This window comes from Trichechus manatus, unplaced genomic scaffold (assembly GCF_000243295.1).
Source record: "Trichechus manatus latirostris isolate Lorelei unplaced genomic scaffold, TriManLat1.0 scaffold00117, whole genome shotgun sequence".
In the NCBI taxonomy this organism is placed as follows: Eukaryota; Metazoa; Chordata; class Mammalia; order Sirenia; family Trichechidae; genus Trichechus; species Trichechus manatus.
In genome coordinates this window covers 7193343-7210359 of record NW_004444053.1, presented here as the reverse complement: position 1 = coordinate 7210359, position 17017 = coordinate 7193343, and the positions used below count along the sequence as shown (strand labels likewise).

Here is a 17017-nt window from a genome sequence, read left to right as displayed (position 1 = left end):
TTTCAGTTCAACTACATCCTTACTGATTTTCTGACTGCTGAATCTGGTGAGGGTTGGCACCACCAGCTGTAACAGTGGATTTGCCTATCATCAATTTTTGCCTGATACATTTTGATGCTGTTGTTAGGCACATACATATTTTTGCCTGATACATTTTGATGCTGTTGTTAGGCACATACATTTCTTGGAGAATTGACCACTTTATTATTATGTAATACCCTTCTTTATACCTGATAATTTTCCTTGCTGAAATTCACTGTCTGAAATATAGCTACTCCAGCTTTCTTTTGATTAGTGTTAGTATGGTATGTCTTTCTCCATCCCTTTACTTTAAATCTGTCTTTATATTTAAAGTGAGTTTCTCGCAGGCAACACGCAATATGTAGTTTGGTCTTTATCTACTCTGATGATAGTCTCCATCTTTTAACTGGTATATGTAGACCATTCAGTTAATTATTAATATAATTCAATTCATATTTTTTAAGAGTCTAAAAAGACAACACAACCAAATGGACCACAGATTTTTTTAAAAAGTGTGTCTATTGGCGGGGAGGGAAGCAAATGGAGAAATGTGAATATGGACTGTGTATTAGATATTATGGAACTACTGTTAATGTTTTTAGGTGTGATACTGGTATATGGCCATGTGAGTGAATGTCCTTATTCTAAGAAAATACATACTAAAGTATTAGGGGGTGAAGACACAATGTGCCAACACACTTTCACATGATTCATCAAAAAAATGTAATTATGTGCAAAATATTATGCTCTATTTAGATATAAAACATTAAAAATTAGTAGTCCTAAAGATGGCACTTAGAGAAAAGCACATGCAGGAAAACCTATCAAAAAATTAATAAAATGTATCCTACTAAATAAACATTAGAAACTGTCATTTTAGTGTTTTTAAAAGGATGAAATTATGATTGTATAGGGAACAAAATGTTACGTGAAAGTCCAATCAGTTCATAGTTGGTGGAAATGTGATCAATTACTTAATGGGATGCTGCTATATTTAGCTTTAAAAGTGGCAAAACTTGTTAGCTATGAGGTTAGTAATGAATTTGTGAGTTCACTTTCAAAGATGAGAAGAGCCAGTAATTAATAAAGACAAGTGTTCAGATTTATTTGGAAATTCACAGTTTCTAATGGCACTACAGCTTCGTAGTTACATGTTGTAAGTCTTCTTTCCACAACACTGGATGCTGCACACAGACGGCGTAACTTCCCGCTCTACCTCTGCTCCAAACTGGACCTCTTTCAAGAGGGCTACAATCAAGCCCTCTTGCTCTGAATGGCTAATTGTGCAGACTGGAAAAAAATTAAATCATCTAAAACATACTGTTAACCCAACACAAAAGCAGCAACTTAAACAAAAAGTCTTTAAATAAGTCACATTACAAACAATACGCCAAGAAAGGTTTTCGACAAGTTCATAAACAATTATTACTAAAAGTGCTCAATAAGTTATAACTTAAGTCTTAACAACACTTTCTAAAAGAAACATGTTCTACTTTAACTTATTACTGCACAATCACACACTAAGAAATCATTTTATTCAGTCGATGACAATTATTTTTTAAAAGGAAAAAAGAAAAGACAAAATGCAGACAGACACACTGACATCACACATGTATACCTCTGCACATTTGTAGCCAATACAAAGCAAACATCAAGGAATAATCCCTTCAGATTTGACCAATTAGACAAGGCTTGACAAACTCACGAGCTGATTCTGTGCATATGTACGTAGGCAGTGATTATGAGACCTAGATTCATTTGCCAAACCTTCAAACTTTGTATTTGTTGTATTAGAAAAAAAATGATCTGAAAGTTTGGAGGATTAGTGTTTACTGTGAATTCTTAAAATGTAATATAGCTAAAGAAAGCCTTTACAAGTGGCTAAATGTCTTTAAAAGGTGAATTTATCAAAAATTTGTTTGCAAAGCCAGTCATTTGCAAGAAAAGATCTTGTACGGTGGTTTTTTTCTCATTAAGTTAGTAACTAAGGAAAAAGTAACCCAATCCAAATGAGTTAAATAAAAATACTACTAACAGCATTACCATTTACCTAAAAAAATAAAACTTAAAAATTCCAACGGGTGGTCGTTGCCAGTGAGTTTGCTAAACAGAGATCTAATTGGCAAATCTTCTAGGATCTTTATACTGTCTGACCCACATTGCTAAGCTTCAGGCACAGATCACCTTAAAGCCTTGTAGTGTTTGCAGCTTCCAAAATACTAACAAAGTTATAAAAGAAATCAAATGACAGAAAAAGTTCTCCCTCCTCTTCCAGTGGCATTATAAATAGACAAAAGGCACATAAATATGGGAAGGTGCAAGAAATAGGAACAAAGCTAAAGGAAGAGGTTTAGACTTTCATTCCTATCCCAGCCAAGGAACTGGGCTTCCAAATTACTTTTGTCCCAGTAATTAATCTGTGAAAAAACATCTTTATAGAATGTCTACCATTGTCATTGTAGGAACTGATCAGCCTTGTAAAACTGCAACTCATTAACCAAGACTGACACAATCCCATCTACTTTTTAAAAAGGCAGAAACCATAATTTCTGAATACGTTTCCCATTAATAGCTTCTCCCTCCCTCAACCCCTTCAAATACCACACACTGTTCTTCAAAGAACAACAAAAAAGTCTCCAGTATGAAAAGTTCCATTAATTTCAGATATGTCCCGAGACTGCCGTAACACCAAATGTTCCCACGGTGATCTCTTTGTTTCCTTTGATTATGTCATGCAGGCTCGGCAGTGATCCTGACTTAGTCTGTATTAGAGTTTTTATCAGTTTTCCTTGGTCTTGGACTTTAGATCGCCTTCGTTTTAAAGCCCTCTTCTCAGTCTTTGTCTTTTGGGACTGTCCGTTGCACAGACTTGTGCAAGCTGAAATGCCACAAAAATAGGACTCTTCCGACTGTGATGACGTTTCTGAGCTTCCCTCAGAGGGAGGACCCTTATAGGAAGAGTGATAAACCTCTCCCAGATTAGAAAAATCTCTCTGGTTCGTAAAGGGCTTCCTTCCTTTTATGTCTCCATTAGCTATAGGGTGCAATGGATCTGCTGGCTTGATGGTCTCAATTTTTTCAGTTTTGTACTTGCAGCGTTTCTTCTGCAGCGTATGTAAAAGAAAGGATAGGAATCAGACCTCCAAACAGTTATCTAATCAAAATCCTAAAGACTGAACTAGTGGAGGAAAGTGCCATCTCCTGGTGAAAAGTAAAACAGCACTATAAACAGCACACATATATACTGTTGTTCTGTACAGACACCATCATCATCATCATCATCTTCCCATTTCATAAATATGCTACTATTCAAAACTCTCTGAATTATTTATATGCCATCTCTGAAAATAGACTTAAGAGGGTGATGACTAACATTTGAATACCTATTTATGTGCCAGATATTACACTAGTTACTTTCATGTGTATCTTACTTATTAGGCCTGAAAGGTGGCTATTTTATCCCTGCTTCCTAGATGAGAAAACCAAGGCTCAGAGCTCTGGCTCCTTGCCCAAAAAACAGTAAGTGGCCAATTTGGGATTAAATCCTGGGCTATTTGGCAAAGCCAAACATGTTCTTTCATGTATAGACAGTTAGCTGTAATCAAGATGAGAATAACCTAATTTGAGAGCCAAAATGCAAAGAGCAAAGACTTTGTAGCCAAAGGGCTACTCTGAGCTTTGCCACCTATTTGATATGTATGAGTCGTTTAAGGAAGACACAAACTCTCTGTTTCTGTTTTATCATCTGAAAAATGGGGATAATACCATCTCCAGGCAGTTGTGAAGATTACAGGAATGATGGATGCACTGTGCCTGGCATGCCTTAGATAACAAATAATGGCTATCATCCAGGATCGTCAAACTTTTTCTGTAAAGGGCCAGATAGTAAATATTTTAGGCTTTGCAGGTCACATGCTGTCTCTGTTGCATATCCGTCTTTTATTTTACAAAAACCCTTCTTAGCTGCAAGGCTATCTGAAACAGGCAACAAGCCAGATTTGGCCTGCTGGTCATAGTTTGTTGACTCCTGTAAACATTTATTTACACCACAACTATGACTGAAAATAAACATAAGTTTAAGAATAACTTAAGAGTTATATTAAACCTTTCAACCTATTTCTTCATGTAGTACCACATAACATACCATTAACACTAAAAAGGAAACAAAATATTACCTTCTTTTCTGGCGAGAACTTGAGGGGTTCTACGATATACAAATCATTTGGGTCTACTATAAATAAGAAAAAAGGCAGATGTAAAATGAAAAGTGGGTTATGCTATGATTAAACACTACAAAACAAAACAGAATGTTATCCCTTAATGATTATTCTCACAATTTAAAAAAAAAAAAAACCCAAACCTCATAGCGACCCTATAGGACAGAGTAGAACTGTCCCATAGGGTTTCCAAGGAGCGGCCAGTGGACTCCAACTGCTGACATTTTGGTTAGCACCTGCAGCTCACCGTAGCTCTAAACCACTGTGCCAGAGCTCCACTTTCACAATAGGACCAATGCATTTATATCAGGATAACCATATTTATGCATTTTAAATTAGTAAGTCAAAATAAGCAGGGCAAGAAATGGAACCATTCTTATTTTGCACTTAAATGGTCATCTTCAAATCTTTCTGCTCCCTGTTTTTAACTAACAGTTGGCTATTGGCCAACAGAGTAGGATCCTCCTTTGAGCCCAGTGCTACCCTCTTACCTGATGATATTACTAGATAAGCTAATAGCAAACCCACAGATGATTCGAATATTTCTCCAAAAAGAATAAACTCTACACTGTGTCATAAATGTGTATTAACAACTGGGGGGATATGTGCCATTAAAATATGGATGTATAAAGGCCTCTATGCTGCACAACATGTTGAGACTTGTCCCCAACATGTTGAGACTTGTCACGACTTGTTTTTCCAAACCCGTTACTGATTGGCTTGTTTACCTGAATTCCTCCTCCCTTGCCCGAAACTTATTGTTATTCACCCAAAGCCCATTGTTCTGTTATTTGCTTCACTGTTTGCTGTATTGACTATAAAATAAACTCCTGGGACTGAAGCTGGGTTTGACGCCTCAGAGTGACCCTCCTGGCCCCACTTCTCTGTAAGAGTTGTGGCATCGTTTACTGTCTCCGCCACCCCGACAATCTCTGCCGCTGAGACAGATGGTGCCCCGTGTGAGGGGCTGCGACAAACAACGTGCAACGAGCAGTTGTGACCATTTATGGAAGCCAGTTAGAGGAAAACACACAATAAAAGATGCGAGAAATTTTTTTGTTTCTTAATATGATTAAAACTATAAACTTTAAAATCTAAAAATCACTAAAACATGCAATATATATAACCAAGCAATAATGAATAAACACTTCAGGCATAATGAGTAAAGTAGGTCTATTTGTTTTAGCTCTACATTTCTAAGATTTGATTATTTTAAGCACTTTTATGACAACTCCTACTCCACTACCACATGGACAAGATAAAGGTACATGTAAAACAGTACTATGAGATTTACTAATATTATTCAACTAACTACACTTTTTTACATTATGTCCTAGGTATTTATTGAGAAAATAAAATGTTAAAATATTCTGAAGTTGTTCCAAACAGTCATTTCTATCATATTACTCTATAAAAAAAAACCTCTCAAGTTGCTTTTTATAAAAATTCACAATGCCCACTTCTGAATGTAGTTCTGTAGTAGCCGTCTTGGCTATCAGACGGACTGTCTGCAGTATCACAGTGCTTGGGTTCTAGTAACCCTTATTTTGGTTAATAATGGCCCCAAGAGTGCAAGAGTAGTGATGCTGGCAATTCAGATATGCCAAAGAGAAGCCGTAAAGTGCTTCCTTCAAGTAAAAAGTGACTAATAAGGTGGGTAACGTATATAGCATGGATACACTGGACAAAGGGATAATTCACATCCCAGGTGGGACAGAGTGGAACGGCTTGAGATTTCATCACTCTACTCAGAACGGCATGCAATTTAAAACTTATGAATTATTTATTTCTGGAATTTTCCTAAATATTCTCAGACCGCAGTTAACTATGGATAACTGAAACTGCAGAAAGCGAAACCACAGATAAGGGGGGACTACTGTATAAACAGTTATGCTTATTATGTTTAAATACATACACAAGCTTAAAAATATCTACAGGAAAAACAAGAGATCTATAAGATGTTTAAGGAGCCCTGGTGGCATAATGGTTAAGCACTGAAAGGTCAGTGCTTAGCCCAGCAGCTCTCCAGAAGAAAAACGTGGTGGAGATCTGCTCAAAGATTACAGCTAAGAAAACCCTACGGGACAATTTTACTCTGTCACATGGGGTCACGTATGAGTTGGAATCGACTAGACAACACCCAACAGTAAAATATTTAAAAAATGCAAAAGAACACCTAGAAATGGATAAATGTAATAACTGAAATTAAAAACTCAACAGATGAATTTAATAGCAGATTAGATACAGCTGAAGAACGTGTGACTTGTAAGACAGCTCAGAAGAAATCATCCAGAATGTAGCACAGAAAGGTATAAAGATGGAAAATAAGGCAGCGTTCAGGAGACAAAGAGAATAAAGAAGAACTAACACACATTAAACTAGAGAACCATAAAAAGAATGGGGTAGAGGTAGTATTTGGGAATAAAAAGTAATGGCTGAGAACTATCCAGTACGAGTAGTCTTCAACTTATGACGGGGATCCGTTCTGATGAGAATACCTCTTTTTTTCCTTAGTTTTCATTATTATTGCCTTATTAGTATATTTATAAATCTGATCTTTATTTGTCTTTGGGTGTTGGCATGAGAATGTTAACATTAGCAAATTACATACTACAACATCGTATGTAGTACGTATTACTAACAACAAGATGTACAAAAAAAAAAGGACAGTCGTAAGTGCAGTTCGTTGTAATTCGAATACGTCGTTAAGTCAGGGACTACCTATATTAATGAAAGATACCAAGCTAGAAAGTCAAAGAGCTCAAAAAAACTCAAACAGGATTAAAGAAAAAAAGAATATTTCAGGTTGAAGGAAAGTAATCACAAACAGGAGGTCTCAGAAAGAAGGGCTGAAGCCCAAAGAAATTCATAGATATGTAGGTATCATGGTTTGAATTATGTCCCCCCAAAAATGTGTGTATCAGTTTGGCTGGGCCATGATTCCTGGTACTGTGTGATTTTCCTATATGTTGTAAATCCTGCCTCTATGATGTTAATGAGGGAGGATAGGTGGCAGTTGTGTTAATAAGGCAGGACTGGATCTATAGAAGTGAGCAGTGAGACGGGGGACCTCATACCATCAAGAAAGCAGTGCCGGGAGCAGAGCGCGTCCTTTGGACTGGGTCCCTGCGCTGAGAAGTTCCTAGTCTGGGGGAACACTGATGAGAAGGCCGAGAGAGAGAAACCCTTCCCCTGGAGCTGACACCCTAAATTTGGACTTTTAGCCTACTTTACTGTAAGGAAATAAACTTCTCTTTGTTGAAACCATCCACTTGTGGTATTTCTGTTACAGCAGCACTACATACTAAGACAGTAGGTAAATCTTTATTAGTATTAATTGTAATAATAATAGTACTTCTTAATTATTCCTTGTTGAGTTAAAGCTAAGCTGAAGCAATAGAATTAAAATACACAATGACAACAACATACAAATCATGTTGAAGATAAGAGTTAAATTGTTTTAAGATCTTCATATTGTACATGAAGATGTAAAAGTATGATTAATTTTAGACTTTGGTAAGTATTTGTAATTTCTAGAGTAACTAGTAAAAGAGCAGAAACAGTGTACAACTTCCAATCTAATAGCAGCAAAAGAAAATTACCCACTCCTTTCCCCCACAAACGAAACCCTGGTGGTGTAGTGGTTGAGTTTGGCTGCTAACCAAAAGGTCAGCAGTTCAAATCCACCAGGAGCTCCTTGGAAACCCTATGGGGCAGTTCTACTCTGTCCTATAGGGTCGCTATGAGTTGGAATCCTCTCTACAGCAACTGGTTTGGTTTCCCCTCACCCCACAAAAATCCTAATGAGGGCAAGGAAGGGGAGAAAAAAGAACAGATATCAGGCAAAAGATAAGATATGCAAACGCCTTTATGCTAACAAATTTTAACATTTAGATAAAATGGACGAATTCCTGGAAATTTTTTGAGTTAAAAAAAAAAAAAAAAACCTGGTTCCTATAACCCAAATTAAAAGCCAAAAACTCTTCTAGATTTATATGACTTTAATGATTCGAAGAAGAAATAATCATGATCTTAAACTCTTTCTGAGAACAGGAAAAAAAAAAAAGCACTGCCCATCTAGTTTTATAAGCCTTACATACCAAAACCAGCAGTCTGATAATTTAAAAAACTACATATTAATCGTATTCATGAACAATAGATGTAAAATTCCTAATTATTATCAAAAATTATGTAAAATAAAAAATATGTATACACAAGATACATCATAATCAATTTGTGTTTCAGAATGCAGTATTAGTTTAACATTAGATAATTAATGAAAATCATTTCAACAGATCAAAAAATAATCATTTTAAAAAGGTACAGAAAAAAATATTTCACAAAATTAAGCAGAGATTCATGGGGAAGGGGAACCATTAACAAACTAGGAATAGAGAGGAACTTCCTTAGATAAAGGGTATCTATGAAACACTCAATGGCAAATATAATACTTAACAGTGAAATATTGAAAGCTTTTTCTTTAAGATTAGGAATAAGACAAAGGTGCCTGTCAACCACTTCTATTCAACACTGCTGAAAATGCTAGCCATGGATGTTAGGGAAGCAAACGAAATAAAAGTTATAAGGACTGGAAAGGAAGAAACAAAATTGTCTTTATTCTCAGATGTCCTGTATTTACAGAAAAACCAAAATAACCTATAAATAAATTATTCAAGTAAAACAAGGTTGTTGTATATAAAATATACAAAAACTGATTGTATTCCTACATACCAGCAACAAACATACACACATAAAAGATACCATTTACAACAGTATTAAAAAAAACATATCATAAGAATAGTTGACCTCTTTAGAGAAAACAGGTAAGACTATGCTCTTCCCAAATTCATTTTAGAGTCAATGTAATCTCAAACAAAAGCCTAATACTTTTTTGATGGAACATTTAGTAGATGGTTCTAAATTTATAAGGAAATGCAAAGAGCCAATAATAATCAAGAAACTTCTGAAGAACAGTAACAAGGTGGGAGCACTTGTTATAGTGATATCTAAGGCTTATTTGGAAGTTATAGTTATTAATGCAATATGCTAGTGATACAGAGCCTGACACGTGTATATGTGAGTCAGAATCAACTCTATGGCAACAGGTTTGGTAACTGTATATCATTTGTTAATACGACAGAGGTGGCACTGCACAGCCATGAGAGAAGAACAGCTATTTCAATTAATGATTCTGAGACAACTCAATACCCATATAAAATTTTATACTGGAACTCCTACCTAACACCATATACAAAACATCAATTCTAGGTGGACTAAAGATCTAAAGATGAAAGGCAAAATAAAATAAATATTTGGAAGATAAAAGAATATCTTCCATGAACTTGAAGGAGGAAATTCTGTTTAACAAAGAGATAAAAAGCTCTAACCATAATTAAAAAAAAAAAAAAATCATAAATTTGATTACATTAAAATTAAGAGCTTCTTCTCTTATTTGAAACACTCTGCCTAAAGAGAATAAAAAGACAAATCCCAGAGTGGAATAAGGTATATATAACATATTTAACTAACCAACAACTAGTATCCAAATCTTAAAAAGAACTATAAATAACTGAGAAAAAGAGAACCCAATAGAAGAATCAGCAAAAAAACCTAAAAACGCCCGGGACAGCCAAACGACCAAAATCCTCGGTAAAGATGCTTAATCTCATTAGTAACCAGGTACATGCAAATTACATCTGCAACGAGATTAACAAAAAATTTTTTAATTTGCTAATTCCAAATGTTGGCAAGAATGTACAGCAGAGGAAACTCACAGTACTGGTTGAAACATAAACTGATACAACCACTTTAGAAAATAATTATCTCATAACTTGCAGATAAACATGCCCTACAACCCAGCAATATCACATCTAGGTAATACTCCTAGAGAAACTCATGCAACCGTGTTCTAGTATACAAAAAGGGAATGTTTACACCATCATTATTTGTAATAGCCCCAAACCGTAAACAACAGTAGAAGAGATAAATATACTGTGATTTAAATACTATACAATATTGAAATACTATACAATATTAAAATACTATACAATATTATTGTATATATTATTGAAATACTATACAATACTTTTATTGTATACATTTTACTATACAATATTAAAATATACAATATTTACTATACAATATTAAAAATGAACTACAGCTATATGTAAAAACGAATGTTACAAATAAAATACTGAATGAAAAGAGATAGAAAGGAATACATATGGTATGATTCCATTTATCAAAAGTTCAAAACCAGGCAAAAATCAAATTACACTATTTAGGAATTCAAATACTGATGGTCAAACTATTAAGAAAATCAAGAAGATGATTATCCAGACAGTAGCTATCTCTGGGAGGAGAGATCCCAAGAGTGCTGACCATGTTCTATTTCTTGATCTGGGTGGCAGTTACACACATCTTCACTTTATAATTAACTGAAAAGTTTTGCATTTTGATTTTATTAACTTGTTAGCATTTCTCTTATATTTCACAATAAAAACATTTTTAAAAGATCAAAACCATTTTGGCCCACCTGGGAATCCCTGGGTGGTGCAAATGGTTAATGTGCTCAGATGCTAACTGAAAAGTTGGAGGTTCAAGTTCCCTCAGAGGTACCTTGGAAGAAAGGTCTGGCGATGTACTTCAGAAAAAATCAGCCATTAAAAACCCTACGAAGCAGAGGTCTACTTTGACACACACGGGGTCACCATGAGTCTGGATCGACTCAACACAACTGGTTACTGGTTTTGGTCCACCCAGCCAATTAACAAAAGTGTAGCAGATCAAAGCATAAACTTGAGGAGGAGAAAGAGGAAGGGCACTAAGAGAAGAAAGCTTCGGATAAATTAAATAATTTATAACATCAATCATCTAAGTACCGTTTAACAGGCAAGAGATTATGTAATCTGCCCAATCTGTATTAATACTATCAACTTTGTGCAAAGTACTAAACTTAGTATAAAAATAAGACATGGTCCCTTCTCACGGAGCTTGGTATTGTTGTTGGGTGCCATCGAGTCTATTCTGACTAACAGAGACCCCTTGTGACAGAGCAGAACTGCCCCATAGGATTTTCCTGGCTATAATCTTCACAGATGCAGATCGCCAGGTCTTTTCTCCTGTGGAGCCACAGAGCTTAGATGCAAAAATAAGGCAAAAATGGCTAAAAGCAAAGCAGGCTATGATACATGCCAAGGAAGAGGTTTAATTCAAACAGGAAAAAGAAATAAACGAATTAACTAGCAGCAGAATCAGGATTAAAATCAGTCTCCTGCCTAGTGTACTTGATTTTCTTTTCTTGTAAAGATGAACTAAGATGACCCAGTTATTTTAAAATACAAGTAAATCTACCATCAGATGCAAAAGGCTATTCTATTCGCCCTTGAAGGGTTTGATAAAGAAAAAAGAAACAGTAAAATAGCCATGATTTCAGTTAATTTAAAGTGAGACTAGAAATGTTAAGCGAGAAAAACATCTCTAACATATTCCTTAACTGCACAAATACAGCTCAAATAGGGTATGCATGCATACCCAGCTGAATGGCTAAAAGACCAACAATACTAAATATTAATGAGGATGTGGAGCAAGCGGAACCTTCAAGCACAGCTGATGGAAATGTAAATTCATTACTACACTCTGGAAAACTGTGTGGCAGTATCTAAAGTTGAAATAGACACATACTTTACGATCCAGCAATCCCATCGCTAGGTATATAACCAACAGAAAGGCATACATGTGTTCACCTTAACTGAAACTAGCCTAGCTATAAATAATCAAAATGTGAATGAATAATATGTAATATATTTTTATAATGGAATACTATACAGGAATGAAAATAAACCATAATTATACTCAATAGCATAGTGAATCTCACAATCAATAGTTAGAAATCAAGACAGTGGCTACTCCAGGAGGGGATGGGTAGTAACTAAAAGAACACAAGAAGTTTATGGGGTGCTGGAAAATGTTCTGCTTCTTAATCTGGGTGTTGGTTTCACAAGTTTGTGAAAATTTATCGAGCTTTACATATAGTAATTATACTTTCTTGAATGTATGTTATACTTCAATTAAAAATTTCACTTATAAAAAGGCATGGCAATCGAAAGAAAGAAAAGCAGCAAGGAGGAATAGCTTTATTAGCCCTAAGTAAACACATAAGTAATGGGTTATGTCTGTGATACCAGTAAATTACTGAAGCTCTGGAATACTTGTCTGATTTAATAGAATGAGACATGCTGCTCAGTTACTAAAAACAGGGAGAAAAGCGAATGATTATTAAGAAAGCACTCCTAAATGAAATATATAATTAATCTGGTTATTTTAATAGTTATAAAGGTAAATTTTTATATTTCTTAATAAGCACAAATTATAAAGGTACTGAAACAGGAAAAGAGCCATTCAGCATACATCCATTCATTTAAATTTAAATAATTATTGGGTGTTAGACAATGGAATGTAAGTACAGACTCTAAGGCTACAAAAAAAGAGAAAGATGAGATTTTTGTTCAGAAAGTGCCTCATGGTCCTGCACTAGAGACAAAAAGTCCTACCTTCATAGGAAGAAGAGGCAGATAAGCACAGGAGGTATAGGAGCACATTCAGGTTTTCCATATCTGTTGAACTTTCTCAAACATCCCTTTCTAAAAAGAAATACTTCTAAACAGGAGCATGTGCAAAGAAAGCTACTAATGGCTACTTACATAAACTAAACCCCTCCCAACCCTCTGGGCTTTTAGGAACAAAGATAGATAAAAAACGTGAAAATGATGACGTGGCTATGAAACAGCACAAACAGAAATATTACTTATGTCCATTATTATGTAGCAGATGGTCTTGAACTCAGCACTGATACTATACTTAAGCCAGAAGAAAGCTAAATTCAGGCTTATATATATTACAAATTCATAAAATCTACCTTCTTTGCCAGTTAACTGTAGAGACTTGGATCTGATGAGTGGGAATGAAGTTCTTCTTTTCAAATTCATATCATCGTAGGAAGAGAAACACCTAAAACATTAAGAAAAATCAACGTTGGACACAATGAGTAAACTACATACAATTTACTGTCTAGTTCAGGATGGATGGAGGCTATTGAGAACTGTACAAACCATAAAGGGCTAATCTCTTAGTTAACACTCCAGCTATAGCTAATACATATAAGAAAGCATTTAAGGATCATTCTTTAAATGGTACTATTAAAATACCTATTCTCCTTCTCCTTTGAATCCCACAATTAAGCATCTTTCTCACCCAAAACATTTCAAGGGTTTTCATGCACTTACATTATTAGTATTTTCACTACCACAGTCTACAGAACCATCCAGGCACAGGACTATCTCACTAGCCCCAACGATGTTTTTAGTATTTTTAACATTTTGGTTTCAAGATAATTATATGGGGAAAGGAATTACCTCAGTATCCCTTATTTGCTCAAAATTTCTAAAAAATATAAAAAGCATAGTAAAAAAAGAAAATTGTGAAATATAGTGCTGGTATTACCTTTTAGGGCTTGGATACTGATTATTTTTAGGAGGTTTTGAAATATAATCTCCATCACATTGAGAAGTGTTTCGACAACGCTGCACACAAAGCATTAGTCCCAAGACAACACAGAGAACCAAAGATATGACAAGATAGCTTTGTCGATCTGAAACCTGAGATTGGGAACAGGGTTAATCATAATAAATCATACTAGGAAAAAATACAGTGGGATCTAAAATACAAAGGACAAATCATTTTAAACATTTTTTTTAAATGTGCTTCAAAACTATAAATGCAGGGCATACTCTTTGAAAATGTACTATTAAAGCAAAGATTTTTTTCTTTTTTCCTCTAATTTTTATTTTGAAGAATTTCAAACCCATGAAAAAGTTTTAAAACTGGTACAATGAACTGGTACTACACTTTTCACATAGATGTACCAATTAACACTTAGCCACATCTGCTTTGTCTTTCCTATCTCCTCCTCAAGGAAAAAAAAAAAAATCTGTTCTCAACTCAGTTGTTCCTATCCTTCAAAACTGCACTACCACTCGCCCAGTTATTTAAGCCAAAAACCTGGGAATCATCCTTAATTCCTCACTCCCATCCACTCAATGTATCAGCAAGGTTCGTCTTTCTACCTCTTAAATACCTCTCGACAACTTCACACTCTTTGCCACTGCTAAAATCCTAATCCAAACCAACATCACCTCATCCAGGAGACTTTAATTGCCTCCTAATCGGCTTCCTCCCTCCTTCAATCTTGTTCTTCCTCAACTGGCAATTCTACACAGAGTAGCAAGGGGGGAGTTTCTCAAAGCTTTTAAGTGTCAATGAGATGATTTATACCATTTCTTAACTTAATATTCTCCAATGACTTGAATAAAATTCAAACTCTAAGTTACTTACAAAGCCCTACACTTCCACGTCCCTGCCAATGTACTTGAACTCACTGCCCACCCTCACTTGCTCATCCACTCTGCTCCAGTCACACTGGCTTCTTTCAGCTCTCAAACACATCACACTATTTCTGTTCTCTGGTTCTTTGCCCTAACTCTGCTCTCTTACAAGTTTCGTATCACTCCAGGCTCTGTGTGGCTGCTAACTCCTCTTGAGCACTCAGGTCCAGTGCCACCTCCTCAGATAAGCCTTCCAGATTACCCCGGCTAAAGCAGCTTCTCTTATCACACGAACACGCATTTCATTCTCTATCCCATGGTCCTTCACCATACTTACCACTAGGAAAAATTACCACCGTTTATATATTTCTTTATGTATTCTCTCCCTCCCCCAGAATGTAAACTCTGTGAAGCCAGGGACTATTAACTGCTGTATCCCCAACCTATGACTCTATAGCTAATGATACACATATATTGGCTGCTCAATAAATATCTGTTAAATCAATGAAATTTTTTGCTTTGTTAAGCAACTTAATGGGAAAGCTTTTTGAACTGACAATGAATTATTTATTGTTACTTTCAATGGTTTGCAAAAGGCCTGCTAGAATAGCTTTATACCTGTACTTTGGTAAGACCTAATTTATGAGCTCTGGGGGGGCAGTGGTTAAGGGTTCAGCTGCTAACCAAAAGGTCGGCAGTTCAAATCCACCAGCCACTCCTTGGAAACCCTATGGGGCAGTTCTACTCTGTCCTATAGGGTCACTATGAGTTGGAATCGACTTGATGGCATTGAGTTTGCTTTGTTTTTTTTAATTTACGAATGCCATAAAACATTACGATAATTTATATATTTCCAAAACTTAAAAATGCTACATTCAGATGTACTGAAGTTGTCTAGAATGAGAATTCTGTTTAGTTAAAGTTCATAGATACCACGTTCTTAACAAGCCTGCATTTATGACAACCTCTGTGTCTTACAATATTAATAATAACAATTACCTCCCGTTTTAACCCTGCCACAGTTGTTGACAAGTTTGAAACAAGCTGTGTCATGTTGGCGAGCTGTGCCTGTAACATCTGGATGGCTTCAGTTTGCCGCTGATCCTGTCAGAAAGGAATAAGTATTATTTACCTTTTCTTTGTGTTCTGTATTCATGTATACATTTACAACTACATCATAAATTCAAGTAAAATAATCTGGAAAAAACTGTGTTGCCATTGAAGTTCCCAAAAGAAATTTACTAACAGGGAACTCTTAATGAATAAATATTGTGAACTTTGACCAGAAATTGAAACACACACAGACACCTTTGAGAATCTGGGGCTGGGTTCAAACTACCCTCTTCAATTTTTGCCCTTCACTGTTAACATATAGAATATTATATAATGGAGTTAATAAACTACTTTTGAAATCAATATGGGCACTGCATGTATAAACCAGGATATAACCACCTATATGCAAGACAGTCACTTTAGCAAATAAGTGTTTTTAAGGCAAAGCACTCTGCACAAAGATATGTTGACATTTTTCTGCAGAATGTTTCTGGATATAAAGTAGGCTCAGTACCTAGAAAGTCTTAAAGGTTCTATTTGGTAGCATATTATGATGGAACTTGGTGTTACCCAGTCAAACACCTACAACCGGTCATCTAGTCAATCCTAGACTATCACCAATGAAAAGATATTCATTAAAAATATCTATGTTTCTAAAGGGCATTTATGAAAAACCCATAGCTAACATCATACTCAATGGAGAAAGACTGAGAACTTTCCCCTCAAGATCAGGAACAAGGATGCGGAGACAAGATGGCGGCTTAGTCACACGCACCACGTCACCCTGCACCAAAGGCCCAAAAAACCCAAGCGAAACAGAAGCAGATAACAATCCAGGAACGCTGAACATCAAAAACAAAAAAGTCTAAGGACTGAACCGAATACCGAGTAGGAGGAATAAGGAAAGCAGCGAAAATGGAGTAACACCGAATGGCAGAGCTCAGCTAGCCATCCCAGCCTACCGCCGCTAACTTAGGACAAAGCCAGCAGTGACCTTCAGTGAAGGAAACAGCAAGGCAACTTTACGACTTACCCAAGAGGGACAGAGAACTTCTACAGACACACGTGGAAAAAGCAGAGACAGGGAGGGTGCCAGATCCAGAACTGGAGATACTCAGGAGCAGTAGCCCTTGACCTCAGGGGGTGAGTGTACACATGAGGCAGTGGACTTGCAGAGTGTCGGCGGAAACTCTCCCACCCGACCAGTCCCTAGGAGGCCCCCCTCCTCACATTCGAGAGAGGACAGGTCCCACTCGCTGGCTGCAGTGGATGCAAAGTGCTCTGGCACCTGCATATCCCAGCTGGAGGATTACAATCCCCACACCTCATCCTCCTGATCAGAGG

At 36.1% G+C, this 17017-nt stretch overlaps 1 protein-coding gene across 7 annotated transcripts in view; it reads right to left on the bottom strand.

Moving 5' to 3' along the window:
• Nucleotides 1-1101: 1101 nt before the first annotated feature.
• Nucleotides 1102-17017, bottom strand: part of SUCO (SUN domain containing ossification factor) — a 123558-nt gene continuing 107642 nt past the window's right edge. For 6 of the 7 annotated variants that reach the window (XM_004384115.3, XM_023738468.1, XM_023738469.1 and 3 more), the window contains 5 exons: nt 15620-15724; nt 13740-13894; nt 13156-13247; nt 4197-4252; nt 1102-3125 (listed from right to left, as the gene is read on the bottom strand). In XM_004384115.3, the coding sequence (XP_004384172.1) occupies nt 2682-3125; nt 4197-4252; nt 13156-13247; nt 13740-13894; nt 15620-15724 (852 nt within the window). In that variant the 3' untranslated portion in view covers nt 1102-2681. Of the gene's footprint in view, nt 3126-4196; nt 4253-13155; nt 13248-13739; nt 13895-15619; nt 15725-17017 lie in introns of those variants that run through there. The other variant, XR_002825261.1, reaches the window with a different exon arrangement.